The sequence below is a fragment of the Pongo pygmaeus genome, chromosome 2 (assembly GCF_028885625.2).
Source record: "Pongo pygmaeus isolate AG05252 chromosome 2, NHGRI_mPonPyg2-v2.0_pri, whole genome shotgun sequence".
NCBI lineage: Eukaryota > Metazoa > Chordata > Mammalia > Primates > Hominidae > Pongo > Pongo pygmaeus.
Window position 1 is genome coordinate 164759803 of NC_085930.1, and position 22071 is coordinate 164781873.

Genomic DNA, 22071 nt, shown 5'->3' on the forward strand with positions numbered 1-22071 from the left:
AAAATATCTTTGTCTCTCTCTTTAAAGTATTTGTTTTTTAAATTATGGTACTGCCCATTTAAATTTTACTTAATCAGAAAGCTTTACTGTTTTTTTTCTCTCAGCAATTAAAAAAAAAAAAACTACTTGAAGAAAAACGTTTAATTTTTATTTTCAAAACGTTGCCATAAACATACATACAACACTGAATTTGATCCCCTCCATTGGCTGGCTGTGTGCCATGAAGCACTTGTGACAGAAAACATATGTAAGCTTAGGGTAAAAGTTTATAAGGAATCAAAATATCTTCCAAAAAGACGGGGTAGGGGCAAGAGGAATCAATAAGTTTAAAAATCATAACTTTCATTTTATAAAAAATAGTTTGAATAATTTTCTTATAAATCTTTAATGCTTACAAAAGCAGGAAATACATTTAAAATAGTCTTTTTAACACAGATTCATTTGTACAATGTGGTCATAAGAAAAATAACTAAAATGACATTTCATTAGTCTATATTCTCTTCTCAGCAAATTCCACATAAAATTTAACTAATTTACAATTCAAAATAAGATTTTAACTGCCAACAATGTCAGACTAGTTGTGGTTAGTACCTGAATATCACGCTCTTCTCCATTTTACATATTGTACAAAAATTTTAAATATAGCTCAGCAGTGATAGGTACTAATAACAATACCTGACTACATGGTTACCACCCATGACTACTGCATTGCAGCTTAAAACATGCTTTGGTCAGTAAATTTAAAAGATATAAATCAAACAACAAGGCCAGAAAAGTTGTTTTAGAATTTCCTGACCTTAAGTAAACTTTAAATACATCGACAAGGCAAAAAAAAAATATGATCAAATATACAGAAAGGTTTCTATTTTTTCAACCATTTGGCATTTTATATTATTAATTTCGCCGTTTAAAACAATATTTTGTACTCCTGTGCACTGATTATCATTGCTCTCTGAATTAAAACTAAACTACAATTACCTTTCTAGAATGTCCAGTAGTGTATATATTAATTGTTCCTTCTGCATTTCCATGAAGATGATCCTTCATCCTGTAACTTTTTAAATTTTGGACCAAGAAAGAACCACCAACCAAATCCAATGAAAACACAAATAATGGACTCCACATAATAACCATCCAGGGCTGTAACACATGAGCCACCCAGTTTTTTGCAAAGCTGTAAAAATAAAACTATAATAAATACTCCACAATTTCAAAATGAAAGTATTTAGCAATTAACATGCTTCTACTTTATAAAGAATTAATAAAAATATATTTTTCTTAAAACATTTCAGTATTTCACTGAATTCCAATGACAAAATATGTTAATGTATCTTAATCTCTCTAATGCTACTAACAGGATTAAAAACAATTTTCAGTTCTTGCTGTAAACAATACTCATTTTCTTTTTTAAGACAGGGTCTCACTTGTGGCCCCGGCTGAAATGCAGTGGTGTGATAATGGCTCACTGCAATCTCTGGCTCCTGGGCTCAAGCAATCCTCCCACCTCTGCCTTCTGAGTAGCTAAGACCACAGGCATGCACCACCATGCCCCATTAATTTCTATATTTTTTGTAGAGATGGTGTTTCACCATGTGGCCCAGGGTGGTCTTGAACTCCTGGGCTCAAGCAATCTGCCTGCTTCAGCCTCTCAACATGCTGGAATTACAGGTGTGAGCCACCACACCCAGCCAAATATCTGTTTTTTTTTTAGAGACAGAGTCTTGTTCTGTCGCACAGGCTGGAGTACAGTGGCGCAATCTCAGCTCACTGCAACCTCTGACTCCCAGTTCTAGCAATTCTCCTGTCTCAGCCTCCTGAGTAGTTGGGACTACAGGCACACACCACCCCGCCCGGCTAATTTTTTGTATTTTAGTAGAGATGGGGTTTCACCATGTTGCCCAGGCTGATGTCAAACTCCTGAGCTCAGGCAATCCACCCGCCTCGGCCTCCCAAAGTGCTAAGAATACAGGCGTGAGCCACTGCATCTTGCCCGATTATCTATTTTCACGATGCAGCTTTCACATTCGGAAATGTGAAGAAATTTCCAGTCCATCTACTGTAGAAGTAGACTAATGTCACTTTGAAAGAATTTATCAACAAACAACTCACTAGTCAGGTTTAGTTATAACTGTTACAGGAACAGCCAATGGACATTCCCTTTTTCTATCACTACAAAACTTAAGCTATTAATTATGCATTTATATAGTGCCTGCTGTGTAGGACAGTGATCGTCAAGATGGGGGGAAAGAGAGATCGCCTCTCCTTTACTGAGAAATGCCTTTAAGGGAACTAGTCTTGCTGATTTGAATAATTGTAACCCTCAGCCTTGATGTGAAAGAAAAAATATATGTAGATTTCTATACCAGAACCTATGGACAGATACGATTTTTAAAAAAGATATAGTACTTCTAGAGACAAAACAAAAATATTAATATCTTAGTATTAGCTTAATGTTATCTAAAATTAAAACATACTTACCTCAACAGCATCAGGTGTTCGACAATTCTGGTTTGATGCTCCTACACACTCTTTTACTGTGAGGGGATCTACAAGCCAAAGAGCTACTGTAGAAGGCCAGTTTCCTCCCAGATTGGACACGGTATTTAAAAGGGTCATGTATGTTCCTCCAATAAGTGGATCACTAACCTTTGCATTGAAAGCCATTATAGAAACATACATGCTGTACACTGTAACCTACAGAAAAATGTAAAACATCTTTAGTATGATTATAAAGCTTATAAAGCTACAGTCTAAATTAAGAACATCAAAATCATAAACCTGAAAATTAATTTTCATGATATTTATTAAACTCAATTCAACAAATAAATCAAGCACCTACTATAGGCCAGGCTTTAAGATCACAGCAATACAGGCCCGGTGCGGTGGCTCACACCTGTAATTCCAGCACTTTGGGAGGCTGAGGCGGGCGGATCACGAGGTCAGGAGATCGAGACCATCCTGGCTAACACGGTGAACCACCTGCCCCGTCTCTACTAAAAAATACAAAAAAAAAAAAAATAGCCAGACGTGGTGGCTGGCGCCTGTAGTCCCAGCAAAAGGAGGCTGAGGCAGGAGAATGGCGTGAACCCAGGAGGCGGAGCTTGCAGTGAGCCGAGATCGCGCCACTGCACTCTAGCCTGGGCGACAGAGGGAGACTCCGTCTCAAAAAAAAAAAAAAAAAAAAAGATCCCAGCAATACAAAGATGTGACCTTGGTCCCTCCGTGACATTGAAGAATTTATTCTAGGCTGGAAAATAGGGAACAAATAATTACAAATACAGGAAGTATTGTAAATAGAAGTGCACACATTGTGTTATTGGGGCATAAATATAAACGAGAGATTAATTCTACCACAAGTAGTCAAGAAAGACTCCACAGAGAAAATGTTAGATGAGGTGGCATTAAAGGATACATAATGCATACAGCAAAATGCAAAACCTCATATTTGTACTGTACCTAAACATATATCATATATTGCATGTGTATATATACATATTTATACGTATGCCTTTATTACACATATAAATACTCAAATATTTAAAGAAATAGGAATATATATATTTTTCTCCTACATATACACAAGAAAAGTATTTCAAAATTTATGTGACAAACTGGAGAAAAACATCCTTAAGAGGCAAAAAGTACTTAAAAGGCAAGAATTAACCTTTAATTTAGAAAGATGGAAACAAACTGTGTTTCCATAATGGTATTCTTTGAATACTGTTTTTGGGGGTGTTCACAGAAAAAGGAGTTCCAAAGTCAAATAAGACTGAAAGACATTAACTTACACAAAATTGAAAAGGTTCCTTTCATTGTATGCCTTTTGAAATATTTACAACATAAACTCCTTGAGGGCAGGGATTTTGGCATGATTTATTCAGTTATATTTCAGTACTCAGAATGGTTTCTGGCAGGGAATAGGTGTTCACTTAATATTTGTTGAAGAAGCTGGGTGCGGTGGCTCACGCCTATAATCGCAGCACTTTGGAAGGCCCAGGCGGGCGGATCACCTGAGGTCAGGAGTTCAAGACCAGCCTGGCCAATGTGGTAAAACCCATCTCTACTAAAAATACAAAAATCAGCTGGGTGCAGTGGTGCTCATCTGTAATCCCAGCTACTTGGGAGGCTGAGGCAGGAGAATCACTTGAACCTGGGAGGCGGAGGTATCACAGTGAGCCGAGATTGTGCCACTGTACTCCAGCCTGGGCAACAGAGTGAGACTCTGTCTCCAAAAAAAAAAAAAAAAAAAAAAAAAAATTTGTTGAAGGACTCATTAAGGCACTACTTAGAGAAGGCTTATGTCATACATCATTTCTCGAATTTACTTGGCCTTGTACTTTTTTCCCCCATAAAGCATCTGGTTATCTGAGTTTCAGTGACTACACTTCAGGAAATTCTCAAATGAAATCCAAAGCCAAATAAATACTTTTTGGGCTATAACATACCGACAGAAATACTGAAGCACTGACTAGTTAAAGTACTTCTTTAACCTTCTATTACATATCTAGCCTTAACTAAGCAAGTGCAAAACAGAAAAAAAAAATTATATTTGACAGTTTGGCCTCAATAATTTTATAAGCATAGAATTTAGTCAGACATGATCCACTACAGATTTCTCCTAAATAATTTACTGTATGCACAAAACTACTGAGATTACCTGGTAGTCATATTTTTAGGTTTCAGTTAAAAATTAATTCATACATTAGCAAATATAACTTTCAAAGGATATAAGCTAGAAAAATCCAAAGTGATTCAGAAATATGCATTAGCAATACCTGCAGTTAAGTCCCAAAGGTTACTTCTGGGCCTTTGCCATTTACTTGAATCACTTGCATCCAGAACAAAAAAATCTCATTCTGGGCCAGGCGCGGTGGCTCACGCCTGTAATCCCAGCACTCTGGGAGGCTGAGGTGGGTGGATCACCTGAGGTTGGGAGTTCTAGACCAGTCTAACCAACATGGAGAAACCCCGTCTCTACTAAAAAAAATACAAAATGAGCCGGGCATGGTGGCGCATGCCTGTAATCCCAGCTACTTGGAGGCTGAGGCAGGAGAATTGCTTGAACCCTGGAGGCGGAGGTTGCGGTGAGCCGAGATCGCGCCATTGCACTCCAGCCTGGGCAACAAGAACGAAACTCTGTCTCAAAAAAAAAAAAAATCTCATTCTGCAACAGCAGCTTAGGCTAGAGCAAAGTGGGGATTCCTTCTTTTAAGGATTACAAACATATCTAACAAAGAAAGAAAAAGCAGCTTGACATAGCTTTCAAAATCATAAAGAATAAGTCATAACTTTCAATATAGAAGCTAAGCCAGGGCCGGGCATGGTGGCTCACTCCTGTAATCCCAGCACTTTGGGAGGCCAAGGTGGGCGGATCACTTGAGGTCAGGAATTCAAGACCAGCCTGGCCAATATGGTGAAACTCTGTCTCTACTAAAAATACAGATAATTAGCCGGGCGTGAGCAGTGGGCAACCAAGCCAGACTCTGTCTCAAAAAAAAAAAAAAAAGGAAGCAGAAGCTAAGCCAGAAACTAGGACCTCTACTATTTCTCAATACTTTCAGAAAGAAAAGATATTAGGAATTCAAGAAAGAATGAACTGAAACCTACGGATAAACTGAGAAATACTTAGCAAGAGTAGAATTTGCTAGCTTTGGAATCAATTCTAAAATGTAGCAAATACTTGTTGAATAATTTTTTTTAAATGAATGAATGAATAAGAAAGTCTCTTTCAGCCGGGCGCAGTGGCTCGCACCTGCATTCCCAGCACTTTGGGAGGCTGAGGCAGGTGGATCACAAGGTCAGGAGTCAAGAACAGCCTGGCCAATATGGTGGAACCCTATCTCTACTAAAAATACAAAAATTAGCCAGGCGTGGTGGCATGTGCCTGTAATCCTAGCTACTCAGGAGGCTGAGGCAGGAGAATCGCTTGAACCTGGGAGGTGGAGGTTGCAGTGAGCCGAGACTGCACCAGTGCACTCCAGCCTGGGTGACAGAGCAAGACTTCATCTTGGGGGGGAAAAAAAAAAAAAAAAAGAAAGTCTCTTTCTATGAACAGAACTCATTAAGTGAAAAGTCATAAAGTTTAAAGCCCACCGTCAATAATTTCTTCAGTGTCAGATTCATGCTTAAATCTTAAAATTTATTATCATTATTTTAAGGCAACTGTAGAAAGCTGTCTTCTTTATTTTACACAGAACAGTTTATTTCCTGAGAAAACCACTGCAAGCTTACCTGATGTAAAGCATAACTCAGCAGGACTATGATATAGTAATATATAGGGAATCCCCCTTGATGTTCTACTTTAGGAGTCCACCAAACCAGTAGTGCATATTCTAACCCAAGCAATAATCTATAGAGAAAGAAACATTGAGTTGACTTCCATTTTAGCTTAAATAACAACAACAACAAAAACAGAAATCCATGTGCCTACCATATGAAAGAAGCTGTATCTAAACCTGTTAGGAGGTTAAAAAGATAAAAGTGCATATAAATAATATTGAAAAAAGATGCTTTTCAAACCTTTTTCCATATATATAATTCTACACTCAGATATTAGTGATATTGATGAATGTTCCTCATTTTACCCTTTCTTATTTAGTAAGGTTTTATTTCATTTTTACCTGTAGGGCATGGCTTTGTAAAATGTGTTTAATGGCTGGGGACCTGCAGTGTATTTGCTGATAATCAGAGGCAGTATTATCTGCAAAGGAACCATTGGAACTGCCAATAAGGCTAAATGTTCTTTGGGTACTCCCTCTTCTACCAATTTCAGTCCTGTTACAGCATCTGCTGCTGAAAAACCAATCTGCAATATAAAAACAAAAAAGTATTTTAATTCGTGACTTATGAAATATTTTCCTCCATGCATATGTAAGTTCTTCAAGAACCTCAATTTTATTACTGACCCATGACAGTTACAAGTGAGCATCATATTATTATACCTGGTATAACAATCAAGTTATACGAGGCACATTTTGCCTTATGGTTTTCTAATAATATTAAGTGAAAACAACTGAAAATCCAGTACTGGTAGGGATGGTAGATGGCTATAAATACAACTAAATTTCCACTTCAAAAAGTCCAATCTGTTATAGTAAACAGGGCCAAAAATCCAAATTTACTGATCTGTAAGTTTTAGGTTTAAAAGAACTTAAGCCTTTAATTGACCCAAATCAATCTGGTTACAATGAAGCATAACTGCCATATATATATACATTTTTAATGATTTCTGACTGACCATAATAAAATTTCCTAAGTTCATCTAATGTTTCAAAAGTAATTCTGAGAAAACATATCTGAGAAATTGAATAAAATGAAAGGGATAAAGTATAGTTAGATTAATTCTTAAAAACAGCACAAAAAAGAGTAAGAATTAAATTAAGACTATTTAGATAGCCTCAAAGTATCTCCCCATGAGTCAGTTTTTAATTACAAAAGAAAAAATAGTACTTTTACAACAGATTAGCAAAGCAATTAAAGTTAAAAACAGCAGTTAAAGGGATAAAGAGACATGATATGGCTTTCAATATAATTCCCTGCAGACATCAAAACATTACTTCTTTGATCTTCCTGTCTTATATACCTGAATAACCTCAACCCAAACAAGAAGAAACGTGAGAGAAATGTAACTAGAAGCCCATTCTACAGAATAATTGGCCTGTATTCTTCAAAAATGTCAAGGATATTAAGGACAATGAAAGGTCGTACCAACTGAATGCAGTGTGTGATCCTAGATTAGATCCCCAACAAGAAAAAAATTAAAGTTATAAGGACTGTTATTGTGTAAAATTTGGATATGGACTATAATTAGATAATAATATTATATCAATTTAAAATTTCCCAATATTGAGTTGTGGTTTTATAAGCAGAAAACTTGTTCTTAGGAAATACATACTTAAGGTACTTATGGATAAAAGTGCATAATGCGTACAAATTACTCTAAAGTATTTCAGAAGACATATGTAATGGATATACATAGAAATAAAATCTACAGAATAAGGAAAGTGGAGCTAAATGTTAATAATTAGATAATCTGGATAAAGGATATAAAGGAGTTCTACTAATACATTTTCAAAAACTGAAATTATATTGATACAGTAGGCAGAAAGAAATTATTTAGGCAGATAGTGAGGGCAAAAGAGACCTCGGCAGAGCTTCCCTTCTAACAAAAAGCAGCCCCCAAAATCATTTCTTTTCTAACAAAGAGCAGCCTGAAAAACTTGAGTTGCAAACATAGATAAGCAAGCTGGAAGCTTGCATGGGGGAATGCCAGCAGCTGCACCAACAGAAAATGGCTACCTGGGAGCCAGGCATGTCCACCACGAAAGCTCCACCTTCTCTTTTTGGTTAGCATGTGTACAGTAAAAAAATGGGCAACATGGTGCAGCTCAGGCAGAGAACCTGCCTGCATAATAAAAAATTAAGGTAGGGGCTGCCAGAAATTCATGCCCTATGTAAATGGTGCACCTGGACCTTACCAGTTTTTCATGCCCTATTTAAATCAGACACCACCTCCCCACTAGCTCATCTAAAAAACCCCTTGCATTTCACCACAGATCTGGCAACGCATTTTTCCAGGACATCTCTCTGTAGCACAGAGCTATTCGCTCTCTCACCTACTAAACTTCTGCTGTTAACCTCACTCTTTGTGTGTCCACGTCCTTGATCTCTGTGGCTGTGAGACAACAAACCTCAGGTACTACCCTAGACCACGAGGCCACTTCAATATCACACAATTTTTTTTTTTTTAAGAAATTATAAGGCCGGGCGCGGTGGCTCATGCCTGTAATTCCAGCACTTTGGGAGGTCAACGTGGGCGGATCATGAGGTCAGGAGATTTGAGACCATCCTGGCCAACATGGTGAAACCCCATCTCTACTAAAAATACAAAAACTAGCTGGGTGTGGTGGTATACACCTGTAGTCCCAGCTACTCAGGAGGCTGAGGCAGCAGAATCGCTTGAACCTGGGAGGTGGAAGTTGCAGTTAGCCGAGATTGCACCACTGCACTCCAGCCTGGTGACAGAGTGAGACTCCGTCTTAAAAAAAAAAAAAAAAAAAAAAGAAAGAAAGAAGGAAATAAATTATAAATAGTATACACTGTAACTTCTTGGAATAGAGCCAAAGAAAATTTCACCATAAAAAAATTAAAGGTAACATATATTTCACTTAAGTCCAGAAAATAATTTCACGTATATTTTATTCATTCACTTTGTAAAAATAAGACATACAAACTGATTTTAATGTTTAATCTTAAAATGTTAAAAAAAAGTCTTAAAAGTTATATAGTAGGAGATATTTGTAATACACATATCTAATAAAAGGCTCAAATTCAAAATATATTTTAAAAAGTTTGGTCTGGCACAGTGGCTCACGCCTGTAAGCACAGCACTTTGGGAGGATGAGGCAGGAGGATTCCTTCAGCCCAGAAGCTCAAGACCAGTCTGGGCATCATAGTAAGAACTCTTCTCTACAAAAAATTTTTTTAAATTTACTGGGCATGGTGGTGGCACATGCCTGTACTTGGGCGACTGAGGTTGGAGGATCACTTGAGCCCAGGAGGTCAGGGCTGCAATGAGCTGTGATGGTGTCACTGCACTCCAGCCTAGGTGACAGAGATCTCATCTCAAACAATGAAATCTAAACAGAAAGAACAACTTTACAAATTTAAAGAAAAGGGCAACTTTGGATATTCAAATGGTCAATAATCACATGAAAAGATACTCAATTTCTTTTGTCATTAGGGAAATTCAAATTATGGCAATAACAAGATGCCATTACACAACCACCAGAAAGGCTAAAATTAAAAAGATAATATACGCCAGGCGTGGTGGCTCACGCCTGTAATCCTAGCACTTTGGGATGCCAAGGCAGGTGGATCACAAGGTCAGGAGATCGAGACCATCCTGGCTAGGTAAAACCCCGTCTCTATTAAAAATACACAAAATTAGCCAGGCGTGGTGGTGGGCGCCTGTAGTCCCAGCTACTTGGGAGGCTGAGGCAGGAGAATGGTGTGAACCCAGGAGGCAGAGCTTGCAGTGAGCCGAGATCGCGCCACTGCACTCCAGCCTGGGGGACAGAGCGAGACTCCGTCTCAAAAAAAAAAAAAAAAAAAAAAGATAATATGTGTTTCCAAGGATGTGAAACTCCTTGAAATCAGAACTCTCTTACACTACTGGTGGTAGGGAAAATTGGAACAACCACTTTGGAAAACTATTTGGCAGTACATAATACTATGCATCTTCTATGAACCAGCAATTCTATTCCTATATATTTACCAATCAGAAATGTGCACCTATCTTCACCAAAAGTCACATATGTGAATGTTTGTAGAAACACTACACATAATAGCTCTAAAAACCTGTTGATGGAATGGATAAATTGTGGCATATCCATACAATGGAATACTATACAGTAATGAGATAAACAAACTATTGCTATAAATAAAAATATGGATAAATTCCACAAATACAATATTGAGCAAAAGAACATACGCATCAAACATAAAAATATATACTGTATAGTCCATTAACATATAATTCAAAAGGAAATAAAATTAATCTATAGTATTAAAAGTTAGGAGAGATGTTATTAGGGGAGAAGTTTAAAAGTAGAAAACAGTATTAGAGATTTTGTAACTGAAGTACCTCCTTATATATTGCTGGAGACAGTATAAATTAGTATAACGTTTTGAAAAGCAATTCAGCAATCATATTACATTCATTGACCCACTAATTGCCTGCTTAATAATCTATTGGCCGGCCAGGTGCAGTGGCTCACACCTGTAATCCCAGCACTTTGGAAGGCCAAGGCAGGCGGATCACCTGAGGTCGGGAGTTCGAGACTAGCCTGACAAACATGGAGAAACCCTGTCCCTACTAAAAATACGAAATTAGCCGGGCATGGTGGTACATGCCTGTAATCCCAGCTACTCAGGAGGCTGAGGCAGGAGAATCTTGAACCCAGGAGGCAGAGGTTGTGGTGAGCTGAGATCACGCCATTGCACTCCAGCCTGGGCAACAAGAGCAAAAATCCGTCTCAAAAAAAAAAATCTATTGGCCAGCCTGTGTAGCAAAATGAGACCCCCATCTCCACAGAAAATTTAAAAATTAGCTGGGTGGGTCAGGCACGGTGGCTCATGCCTATAATCCCAGCACTTTGGGAGGCCGAGGCAGGCAGATTGCCTGAGCTCAGGAGTTCGAGACCAGCCTGACCAAAATGGTAAAACCCTGTCTCTACCAAAAATACAAAAATTAGCCGGGTGTGGTGGTGCACACCTGTAATCCCAGCTACTCCAGAGGCTGAGGCAGGAGAATCGCTTGAACCCGGGAGGAGGAGGTTGCAGTGAGCGGAGATCCCACCACTGCACTCCAGCTTAGGCAACAGAGCGAGACTTCGTCTCAAAAAAAAAAAAAAAAAATTAGCTGGGTGAGATGGCAAGCAGCTATAGTTCTAACTACTTGAGAGGCTGAGGTGGGAGTCTGTCTTAAGCACAGGAGTTTGAGATTACACTGAGTTATGATCATGCCACAGCACTCCAGCCTAGATGACAGAGCAAGACCTCATCTAAAAAAAAAATAAAAAATAGGCCAGGTGCAGTGGCTCATGCCTGTAATCCTAGCACTTTGGGAGGCTGAGGTGAACAGATCACCTGAGGTCAGTAGTTCAAGACCAGCCTGGCCAACATGATGAAACTCTGTCTCTACAAAAAATACAAAAATTAGGCCAGGTGCAGTGGCTCACACCTGTAATCCCAGCACTTTGGGAGGCCGAGACGGGCAAATCACCTGAAGTCGGGAGTCTGACACCAGCCTGACCAACATGGAGAAACCCCGTCTCTACTAAAAATAAAAATAAAAATAAAAATAATTAGCCAGGCATGGTGGTGCATGCCTGTAGTCCCAGCTACTCAGGAGGCTGAGGCAGGAGAATCGCTTGAATCCAGGAGGCAGAGGTTGCAGTGAGCTGAGATCATGCCATTGCACTCCAGCCTGGGAAACGAGTGAAACTCCACCTCAAAAAAAAAAAAAAAAAAATTAGCCATTTCACTCCAGCCTGGGCAACAAAGAGAGACTCTGTCTCCAAAAAAAAAAAAAAAAAAAGTCTATTGGAAGGAAATATCCAGAAAATCACAGACTTATGCACAAAAATATTTGCTAGTGCGTTTTTATAATTTAAAAACATAAGCAAAATAGACAACAGAAAAATGAGATTATAGAAAATTTAAATTTACACACTAACTATATCATGTAGCTACTAACAAGTATGTTTTCAAATACGTAATGCTATAGAAATGTTTGGTATAAGACAGAAGATAAAAAATTATATATGATTCAATTCCACTTTTAAAGTAAATAAGTAAATAGGCTGGGTACAGTGGCTCACACCTGTACTCCCAGCACTTCGGGGGTCTAGGCAGGTGGATCACTTGAGGTCAGGAGTTTGAGACCAGCCTGGCCGACACAGTGAAACCCCGTCTCTTCTAAGAATACAAAACTTAGCTGGGTATGATGGTGTGTGCCTGTAATCCCAGCTACTAGGGAGGCTGAGGCAGAATTGTTTGAACAAGGGAGGCAGAGGTTGCAGTGAGCAGAGATCATGCCACTGTACTCCAGCCTAGGCAACAGAGTGAGACTCAGTCTCAAAACAAAATAAAGTATATGAGTAAATAAATATATGAAGTATATGTATACACAGATACATGCACACACACATATATAGGGAAAAAAGGGAGGTTCAAAGGAAATATACCAAGAAGGTCAATACTGTTTTTTTAAAATTAATTAATTAATTTATTTTTGGGATGGAGTCTCACTCTGTCACCCAGGCTGGAGTGCAGTGTGCGATCCTGGCTCACTGCAACCTCTGCCTCCCAGGTTCCAGCGATTCTCCTGCCTCATCCTCCCGAGTAGCTGGGCTTACAGGCGCCTGCCACCACACCCAGCTAATTTTTGTATTTTTAGTAAAGACAGGGTTTCACCATGTTGGTCAGGCTGGTCTCAAACTCCCAGCCTCAAGTGATCAGCCCACCTCGGCCTCCCAAAGTGCTGGGATTAAAGGCGTGAGCCACCACATCCAGCAAATACTGTTTATCTTAAATGATAAAATTATTGAATGATATAATTAGATAATATTGTTTGGCCAGCTGGGCGGATCACCTGAGGTCAGGAGTTCAAGACCAGCCTGGCCAACAGGGTGAAACCCTGTCTTCATTAAAAATACAAAAAAATTGCCAGGCGCGGTGGCTCACACCTGTAATCCCAGCACTTTGGGAGGCCAAGGGCAGATCACCTGAGGTCAGGAGTTCAAGACCAGCCTGAGCTACATGGAGAAACCCCATCTCTACTAAAAATACAAAATTAGCTGGGCCTGGTGGCATGTGCCTGTAATCCCAGCTACTTGGGAGGCTGAGGCAGGAGAATCGCTTGAACCCGGGAGGTGGAGGTTGCAGTAAGCGGAGATAGGGCCATTGCACTCCAGCCTGGGCAATAAGAGTGAAACTCCATCTCAAAATAAACAAATACAAAAAAATTAGCTGGGCATGGTGGCGCACACTGTGGTCCCAGCTGCCCGGGAGACTGAGGCAGGAGAATCGCTTGAACCCAGGAGGCAGAGGTTGCAGTGAGCCGAGATTGTGCCACTGCACCCAGCCTGGGTGACAGAGCAAGACTTTGTCTCAAAAAAATATATATATATATTGTTATGCTCCTTGAAGTTTTCATATTTTCTGAACTTTCTATTCTTTTTTTTTTTCTTGAGACCCCTGTCTCAAGAGAAAAACAGACCCCTGGCTCTGTTGCCCAGGCTGGAGTGCAGAGGCATAACCATGGCTCACTGCAAACTCCACCTCCCAGGCTCAAGCTGTCTTCCTACTTCAGCTTCCCAAGTAACTAGCACTCCAGGCACATGCCACCATACCCAGATAGTTTTTTTATTTTTTGTTTCGCCATATTCAGGCTGGTCTTGAACTCCTGAGCTCAAGAGATCCTGCCTTGGCTTCCCAAAGTGCTGGGATCACAGGCATGAGCCAGCACATCTGGCCTTCTATCATTAAGAGGAAAAAACACTCACTATTTAAAGTGAAAACAATGAGGCTAATGGTTCCTTCAAAACTGTCAAAAGATAGGTGTAAAGTGTTTACATACATAGATTTAAGTACATAAAATGAAAATCCTATAAGATTGCAGATTTTAGAAATATTAACTCCAACACTAGCAATAGTTCACAGTAACAAAATATACTTACCTTATTCTAGCCTAACATGTTAAAAATATTTTTAGAACTATAAAATTGAGACACCTTAATATAGAATAAAAGTCACCAGTAATCCCCGTTTCTCTTATGGTATAATTTTCCTTTCAGTACTTAAATAATTCAATGGATTTTTAAAAAATTGACTTCTAATACTCATATACTTCTATATATTTTTATTTATTTATTTATTTATTTATTTATTTATTTATTTATTTATTTTTTATTTTGAGACAGAGTCTCGCTCTGTCGCTCCAGCTAGAGTGCCGTGGTGCAATCTTGGCTCACTGCAACCTCCGCCTCAGGAGGGTTCAAGTGATTCTCCTTCCTCAGTCTCCCAAGTAGCTGGGACTACAGGCACATGCCACCATGCCCGGCTGATTTTTGTATTTTTAGTAGAGACAAGGTTTCACCATGTTAGCCAGGCTGGTCTTGAACTCCTGACCTCAGGTAATCCACCTGCCTTGGCCTCCCAAAGTGCTAGGATTACAGGCGTGAGCCACCACGCCTGGCCCTATATCTTTTTACATCACACTCTAAGTAAATAATTGTATTACTCCAACATTAAATGTATATTCATTATAAGAAGACAGAGCTATTGATTTTTAAAGATATTAATCTCCATTCCAAGCATTAATATCATTAAGGTTCACATTTACTAACAATTCTCCAAATGGACATAATTCTTTACAATACTCCAAGACATTTAGCTTACTTTAAAATTAAAGTTGATAACATTATGTCTTTTCAAATACATTTAATAAACAGAAAATATTGTTTTTCATTGTTAAATTCTAATGGTAGTGGAAAGGGACCTGTGATATGAAAAAGGCATTGAAAGTATTCCATGATATTGATACCTATAAGAAAATGATAAATTTGATTTATAAATCTCTTACCTTTGCAGTTAGAATCAGAAGGCAAAATGTCAGAACTGCTGGCATTTTTATAATTGCAAAAAGCAGCTTGTAAGTATCTGTGATCCCTTGTGTTTCTTCTTTTACTACTGATACTTCTTTGTTTTCTTTTTTCAGAAGGGCAACCAATGTTGTTGTTATTAAAAATATAGTTCCCCAGAAAAGAAGGAAATCTGAAAATGTTTTAAATCTATAATTAATTTTTAAAATTACATAATTTCATTGATACTAAATAATTCTATATATAATAACTTTCAATTAAAATGTTATTTAAAAAATTAGCCAAGTACAGGGGCTCATGCCTGTAATCCTAGCACTTTGGGAGGCCAAGGTGGGAGGATTACTTGAACTCAGAAATTCAAGACCAGCCTGGGCAACATAGTGGGACCCTGTCTCTACAAAAAATAAGAAATTAGCCAGGCTTGGTGGTGCACATCTGTAGTCCCAGCCACCTGGGAGGCTGAGGACTACCTGAGCCCAGGAAGTGGAGGCTGCAGTGAGCTGTGATTGTACCACTGCACTCCAGCATGGGCAATAGAGTGAGACCTTGTCTTAAAAAAAAAAAAAAAAAAAAAAAAAAAAAGTCAACATTTAGGTACCTCTTTATTATATTCAAGGCATTGTACCAGGCACAGCAAATGAACAAAACAATCCTGACTCTTAAATGCAGAGACCCAAAATAGACAGTGACAACAACAACAAAAAAGGCAGGGGGTGGCAGGGGTGGGGGGGGCATTACATTTAGCGTACAACTGAGTTGAATGAACAAAAGCCTATCATGTCACTTTATTCAAGGAAAGTGCTAGGCGTGGGAAATGATTTTCATATCCCCTAAGGTCCATCAGTTATATTTCTTATGTACCCAAGCTTTTTCAGTTCTTTATTAAATTTGACAACAGGTGATTATTTACATCAGATTTTCTTCCTTGTATTTTTAAACTTTCTAATGCTTTCAATCTGTTTAAGAATAACCTTCTTATCTCAATACTATGATACAAAAGGCATTTGCTCACACTCTTAGGTGCAGAATGAGGACACATGAAGAGTACTGTCTGGGTTGTTTCAGTGAAAGATAGTTGAGCCATTAGCTATCACCTTGAACAAATTTAGTGGAGGGAGTGCATAATGGTCTGGAAGATTCTGCTAAACAGCTAAAAATAATAGTAATAATGGAGGTATCATTTATTGAGTGCATACCACGTGACAAAAATATGCTAAGCATTTTACATGTATCAACTCCTTCACCTCAACAACCCAATAGATCCTTTACTTCACCAGTCCAAATTTACAGGTGAACAAACTAAGGCTTAGGGAAGTCAAGCTGTCCAAGTTACATTCTAAGTCAGTGGTAAAATTGTGATTTCACACCTTATAAGTACAACTAATTTCAAAACTTGTATCTCATTAACCACCCTGAGAATTGCAGTTTAGTTTGCCACTAGAAAACTTATTAGATAACCCTGTCTTAGTTTCTTCATCTGTAAAAGAAGATTTGGCTAGAAAATCCTTGCATTATAGCTCAAACATTCTAGACTTGTGCTCCATTTTAGATGCTTTTACTTTTTATTTTATGGTGTATGTGGCACAGCTGATCAAGGACTCTAGTCACCTCTTCTCAAAAACAATTAGAATATTCTTCAGTCAGGGTTTTTCCTTAGATTGAATCTTGCTCTTGCTGCTGTGCTCACTGAAGGTGATCACTACAGTTTGAACCTCACTTATGAGGGAGAAATACAGCATTATTTGTTTAGCTCAATTTCGCCTTGGTATTTAAATATTCCTTTCTTATATGTTATCTCATTTGATTCTCATAGCAAACAGGATAGGCTAAGCATGTGTTATTACTAAATACAGATACAGGAAAAGAAACTCAGAATACTTAAATCTTTACCAAAGGTAAAATCACTAAGAGGCAGAGGCGGAGGTAGAACTTGAATCTCAACCTCCTGAAGTTGAGTCTTACATTCTTTTCACAATTTTACACTGCCTACATAAAGGTATATATATCTATATATAGATATATATAGATATATATACGTATATATATATCTATATATAGATATATATAGATATATATACGTATATATATATCTATATATAGATATATATAGATATATATACGTATATATATATTTTTTTGAGACGGAGTCTCACTCTTGCCAGGCTGGTGTGCAGTGGTGCGATCTCAGATTACTGCAACCTCCACCTCTCAGGTTCAAGCGATTCTCCTGCCTCACCCTCTGTAGTAGCTGAGATTACAGGCATGTGTGCCACCATACCCAGCTAATTTTTGTATTTTCAGTAGAGATGGGGTTTCACCATGTTAGCCAGGCTGGTCTCAAACTCCTGACCTCAAATGATCTGTCTGCTTTGGCCTCCCAAAGAGCCAGGATCACAGGTGTGAGCCACCACGCCCAGCATAAAATAACATCTTAACATAATTTCTAGCATTTTGGAATCTGGTTCAAAAGGAATGAACAACAATGTATTAATAACATTATCCTTATAAGTGAGGCTAATGTCCACTTTTTTTTTTTTAGTTTAAGTAATAAATGTTTAATCAAAGAATTTTACATATTATTAACAGCATTCACTTGGCATGTCCACTATTTATGCATTCTTAATTCCATCTGCAAAATGAGATGAATAATGACTTGTTTACAGTTTCACATTCAATATTATTCTCATTGAGCAGGGTTTTGTTCATCATCTGTTTTAAAACAGTTGTTTAACAAGCCCTGAAAAAAAAATAATTTTCGCTGTCACCAAAATTCCAATTAATGTTAAGCGAAAAGTAAAAGTTTTCCAGTTATATAAGACTTAAATAGTTCCATTTTTCTAGGCAAAAGAATTGTAAATTTGTTTAGCATAGTCTCCCAATTTTAATAAACACAGTCCATCTAAAATTTAAATTCTTTGATACCAATACCAAGAGAAAAAACAAGAAGAAACTAAACAGGTTTCAGCAATGTTTGCAGATAAGATTATTTCTTTTTTTCTTTTTTTGAGACAGGGTCTCACTCTGTCACCCAAGCTGCAGTGCAGTGGTGCAAACTTGGCTCACTGCAGCCTTGACCTCCTAGGCTCCAGTGATCCTTTTGCCTCAGCCTCCCAAAGTGTTGAGATTACAGGTGTGAGCCATGGTACCCAGACAAGGATATTTCTAATTTATTTGTGCTTTCAGGAGAAAATACATAAAAAGAAGGAAGTAGTGACAATGGGTCAGTCACAAAGCCCTAATTCAAAGGGTTTCCATGTCTCACACATGCAGAAGAATGAAAAAGCCTATTAATAGCTCAGAGAGGCCAGGAAATATATTAAGAAGTTTTATGAACACAATTATCACAAATCAGACCAGTGTTAATAAATGATAGCCAGTAGTCTTATTAGACTTATTAACATTGCTTTGATGCTAGAGACATCCATAGCCTGTTATGCCAACAACCATAAAGAAACATTATTACCAAAAACATGGAACTATTTCATTATTAACATTTTGGTTAATTTTGATTTATGTATTTTATCATTATTACCAAAAATATGGAAATATTTCATTATTAATATTTTGGTTAAATTTGATTTGTGTATTTTATAAACTTAAGCATACATGGTATATAAATGTATGATCAAGATATCAAAACTGATGTTCAAGTTTCATAAACATGATTTTCGAGTAAAGACCTAAAAAACAGACTAAATATTCTGAAGTGGCTGCAAGATCTTGTCCAGTGCTTTCATGAATGCAGAAATTAAGAGCATGTAACAATTCATTAGTAACCAATAAAGGTACAATAGCTAGTACCTGAGTGTCTATTACAAGATCTGGGAAAAAACAGAGGACATCTCATTTAAATCCCAAAATCACTTTCCAAAATAGGCATTATTACTCCTACTTTATATACAAGGAAACAGAATCACAAGCCAGAAAGTGCCAGAAATGGCATTCAAACTCCGGTCTAGTTCTAAAGCAAGAAATGTTTTCCATTATATCATCCAGATACTCACATATACCCACAGCAAGTAAGCTCTCTTTTCTATCAACTGGACACCGCTGAGGAAAAAGGTTCATATTTTAGCTCCAACCATGAGGTCTGGAACATAGATACTTTCCCACACTTCCCTTTTTTTTTTTTTTTTTTTTTTTTGAGATGGAGTTTCGTTCCTTTTGCCCAGGCTGGAGTGCAATGGCGCAATCTCAGCTCACCGCAACCTCCGTCTCCCGGGTTCAAGTGATTCTCCTGCCTCAGCCTCCCAAGTAGCTGGGATTATAGGCATGCACCACCACCCCAGCTAATTTTTGTATTTTTAGTAGAGACGGGGTTTCTCCATGTTGGTCAGGCTGGTCTTGAACTCCCGACCTCAGGTGATCCACCCACCTTGGCCTCCCAAAGTGCTGGGATTACAGGCATGAGCCACCGTGCCTGGCTCCCTCACTTCTTTAAACTGACTACTTGTATTCCCCCTTCTCACCTCCGTCTCCCCATATGGTGATATGCCAAAGGAAATTCAAATGCACAGGATAAACAAACTTGATGTATCTTCCTAAAGAATTCATTTTATTCAATAAATTATAGGGAGATTACTTTAATGAGAATAAATAGGCTGGGCACGGTGGCTCACGCCTGTAATCCCAGTACTTTGGGAGTCCGAGGCAGGTGGATCACTTGAGGTCAGGAGTTCAAGACCAGCCTGGCCAACATGGTGAAACCCTGTCTCTACTAAAAATACAAAAACTAACCAGGCATGGTGGCACATGCCTGTAATCCCAGCTACTTGGGAATCTGAGGCATGAGAATCGCTTGAATCCAGGAGGCAGAGGTTGCAGAGAGCGGAGATTGCGCCACTACACTCCAGCCTGGGTGACATGGCAAGATGCTGTCACAAAAAAATAAAAAAGGAATACAGTTTGTCTTTCTGAGAATGTAGGGTAACATTTTAAGCCTAGACATGAATGCTAAAGAATGTATTATAGCCTATATAAGAATACGTGGTCTATCTAGAAATGGGTCAATTAGTCTTTTCCAAATTCTAACAGGCATTTTGAGTCATATAAATTATGTGTTCTGAAAGCAGGACACAGAAATTTGTCATCAGGTAGGAATTAATAGTCCTGCTCTCTTTCTAATTTAAAGCATCAATGTCTTACAAATACTGTTTTTATTGTCATTAGTTTGGTTAGATTCATGCTTATAGCATCAACTTTTTCAAAGCAACACTTCTCTCATTTATTCCTGTATGTGCGTGCCTATTTACAAACAAACTGATTTATAAACTCTAATACCTTTAGCTCTCTTCTCTGTCATTAAACCATCTTGCTCCCTGCTCCTAAACCCAAATATGCCGCTCCCTATTCCAATCACTTCTAATTGTTACTACTGCTGCTAGAGGAGAGGGTCTCAATTACCAGTTTACAGGCTAGATCTGGCCTGAAGACATAGATTAGATAGATGACAGATAGATAGATGATAGATTAGACAGATTTTTTTTAAAGATGGGTCTTGCTATGTTGCCCAGGCTGCAGTGCAGTGGTTATTCACAGACACTATTATAATGCACTGCAGCCTCGAACTCCTGGCCTCAAATGATCTTCCCATCTCAGCCTGTCAAGTGGCTGGAACTACAGATGCATGCCCCTCTACAGATGTGTGCCACTGTGCCCAGCTAAAGACATGTTTTTATATGAGCCTAAGAAGTGTTTTTAAAATTAGGAAATAAAAAAGGAATTTCTAGTTTCTCTTGAGTACTCCTAAGATCTAGCAATCTTGCTGGGCACGGTGGCTCCCACCTGTAATCCAAGCACTTTGGGAGGCTAAGGCAGGCAGATCACAAGGTCAGGAGATCAAGACCATCCTGGCTAACATGGTGAAACCCTGTCTCTACTAAAAATACAAAAAACTAGCAGGGCGTGGTGGCGGGCACCTGTAGTCCCAGCTACTCGGGAGGCTGAGGCAGGCGAATGGTGTGAACCCTGGAGGTGGAGCTTGCAGTGAGCAGAGATCACACCACTGCACTCCAGCCTGGGCGACAAAGCGAGACTCCATCTCAAAAAAAAAAAAAGATCTAGCAATCTTGGGATCCTACTGTCACAAAACTACAACTTACTAAGTTGATGCTCCTCACCTTTAGAGGGGCATGGATTTCTCAAATTATCTCTGTCCCCTCCAACTCAGATAACTCATTTACATTATCTATCTACCCAATATATTCCATCTCCACTTATCTGTAACAATCAAAACTGTTAATTACAGACAGTATTTTATTTATTTTTTATTTATTTATATTTTTTGGAGATGGAGTCTTTCTCTGTCACCCAGGCTGGAGTGCAGTGGTGTGATCTCGGCTTACTGCAGCTTCCACCTCCCCAGTTCAAGTGATTCTAGTGCCTCAGCCTGCAGAGTAGCTGGGATCACAGGTATGCGCCACCACACCCGGCAAATTTTTTGTATTTTTAGTAGAGCTGGGGTTTCGCCATGTTGCCCAGAGTGGTCTTGAACTTCTGAGCTCAAGCAATCTTCCCACCTCAGCCTCCCAAAGTGCTAGGATTACAAGTGTGAGCCACTGCATCTAGCCAGAACATATTTTAGAACTAAAAAAACAAAAAACAATTATGCTTCCTTTTAATACTCGGATTTTCTAAACATTGCCTCAGTGTTTAGCTCCTCTTTAATCACCTAAGCAATTATATTTCCGTCATATAATTCTTCCTGTGCTACATAACTTTTTCAAAACCACTGGTTTTTCTTAGTTATCCTATTAATAAGTTCCAGAAAGAACAATGTTATAAATGTGGTATGTTCAGTCATAAAAAGGAGAATGAAACTACAGGAATTGTAACTTTCAACTAAAATGTTTGAACCAGAAACAGCAGTCCACTACAGATATAAACAGTTGAATTAAAAAGTAAG

General features: G+C 38.5%; 1 protein-coding gene across 3 annotated transcripts in view; it reads right to left on the reverse strand.

Annotated features, from left to right (window-relative positions):
• Positions 1-22071, reverse strand: part of SLC33A1 (solute carrier family 33 member 1) — a 30784-nt gene that overhangs the window by 3052 nt on the left and 5661 nt on the right. Inside the window, exons 2-6 of one of the 3 annotated variants that reach the window (XM_054479521.2) lie at positions 15149-15339; positions 6621-6805; positions 6232-6349; positions 2479-2694; positions 979-1174 (exon numbers count right to left, since the gene is read on the reverse strand). In XM_054479521.2, the coding sequence (XP_054335496.1) occupies positions 1007-1174; positions 2479-2694; positions 6232-6349; positions 6621-6805; positions 15149-15339 (878 nt within the window). In that variant the 3' untranslated portion in view covers positions 979-1006. Of the gene's footprint in view, positions 1-126; positions 1175-2478; positions 2695-6231; positions 6350-6620; positions 6806-15148; positions 15340-22071 lie in introns of those variants that run through there. The other 2 variants (XM_054479520.2, XM_054479522.2) reach the window with 2 other exon arrangements.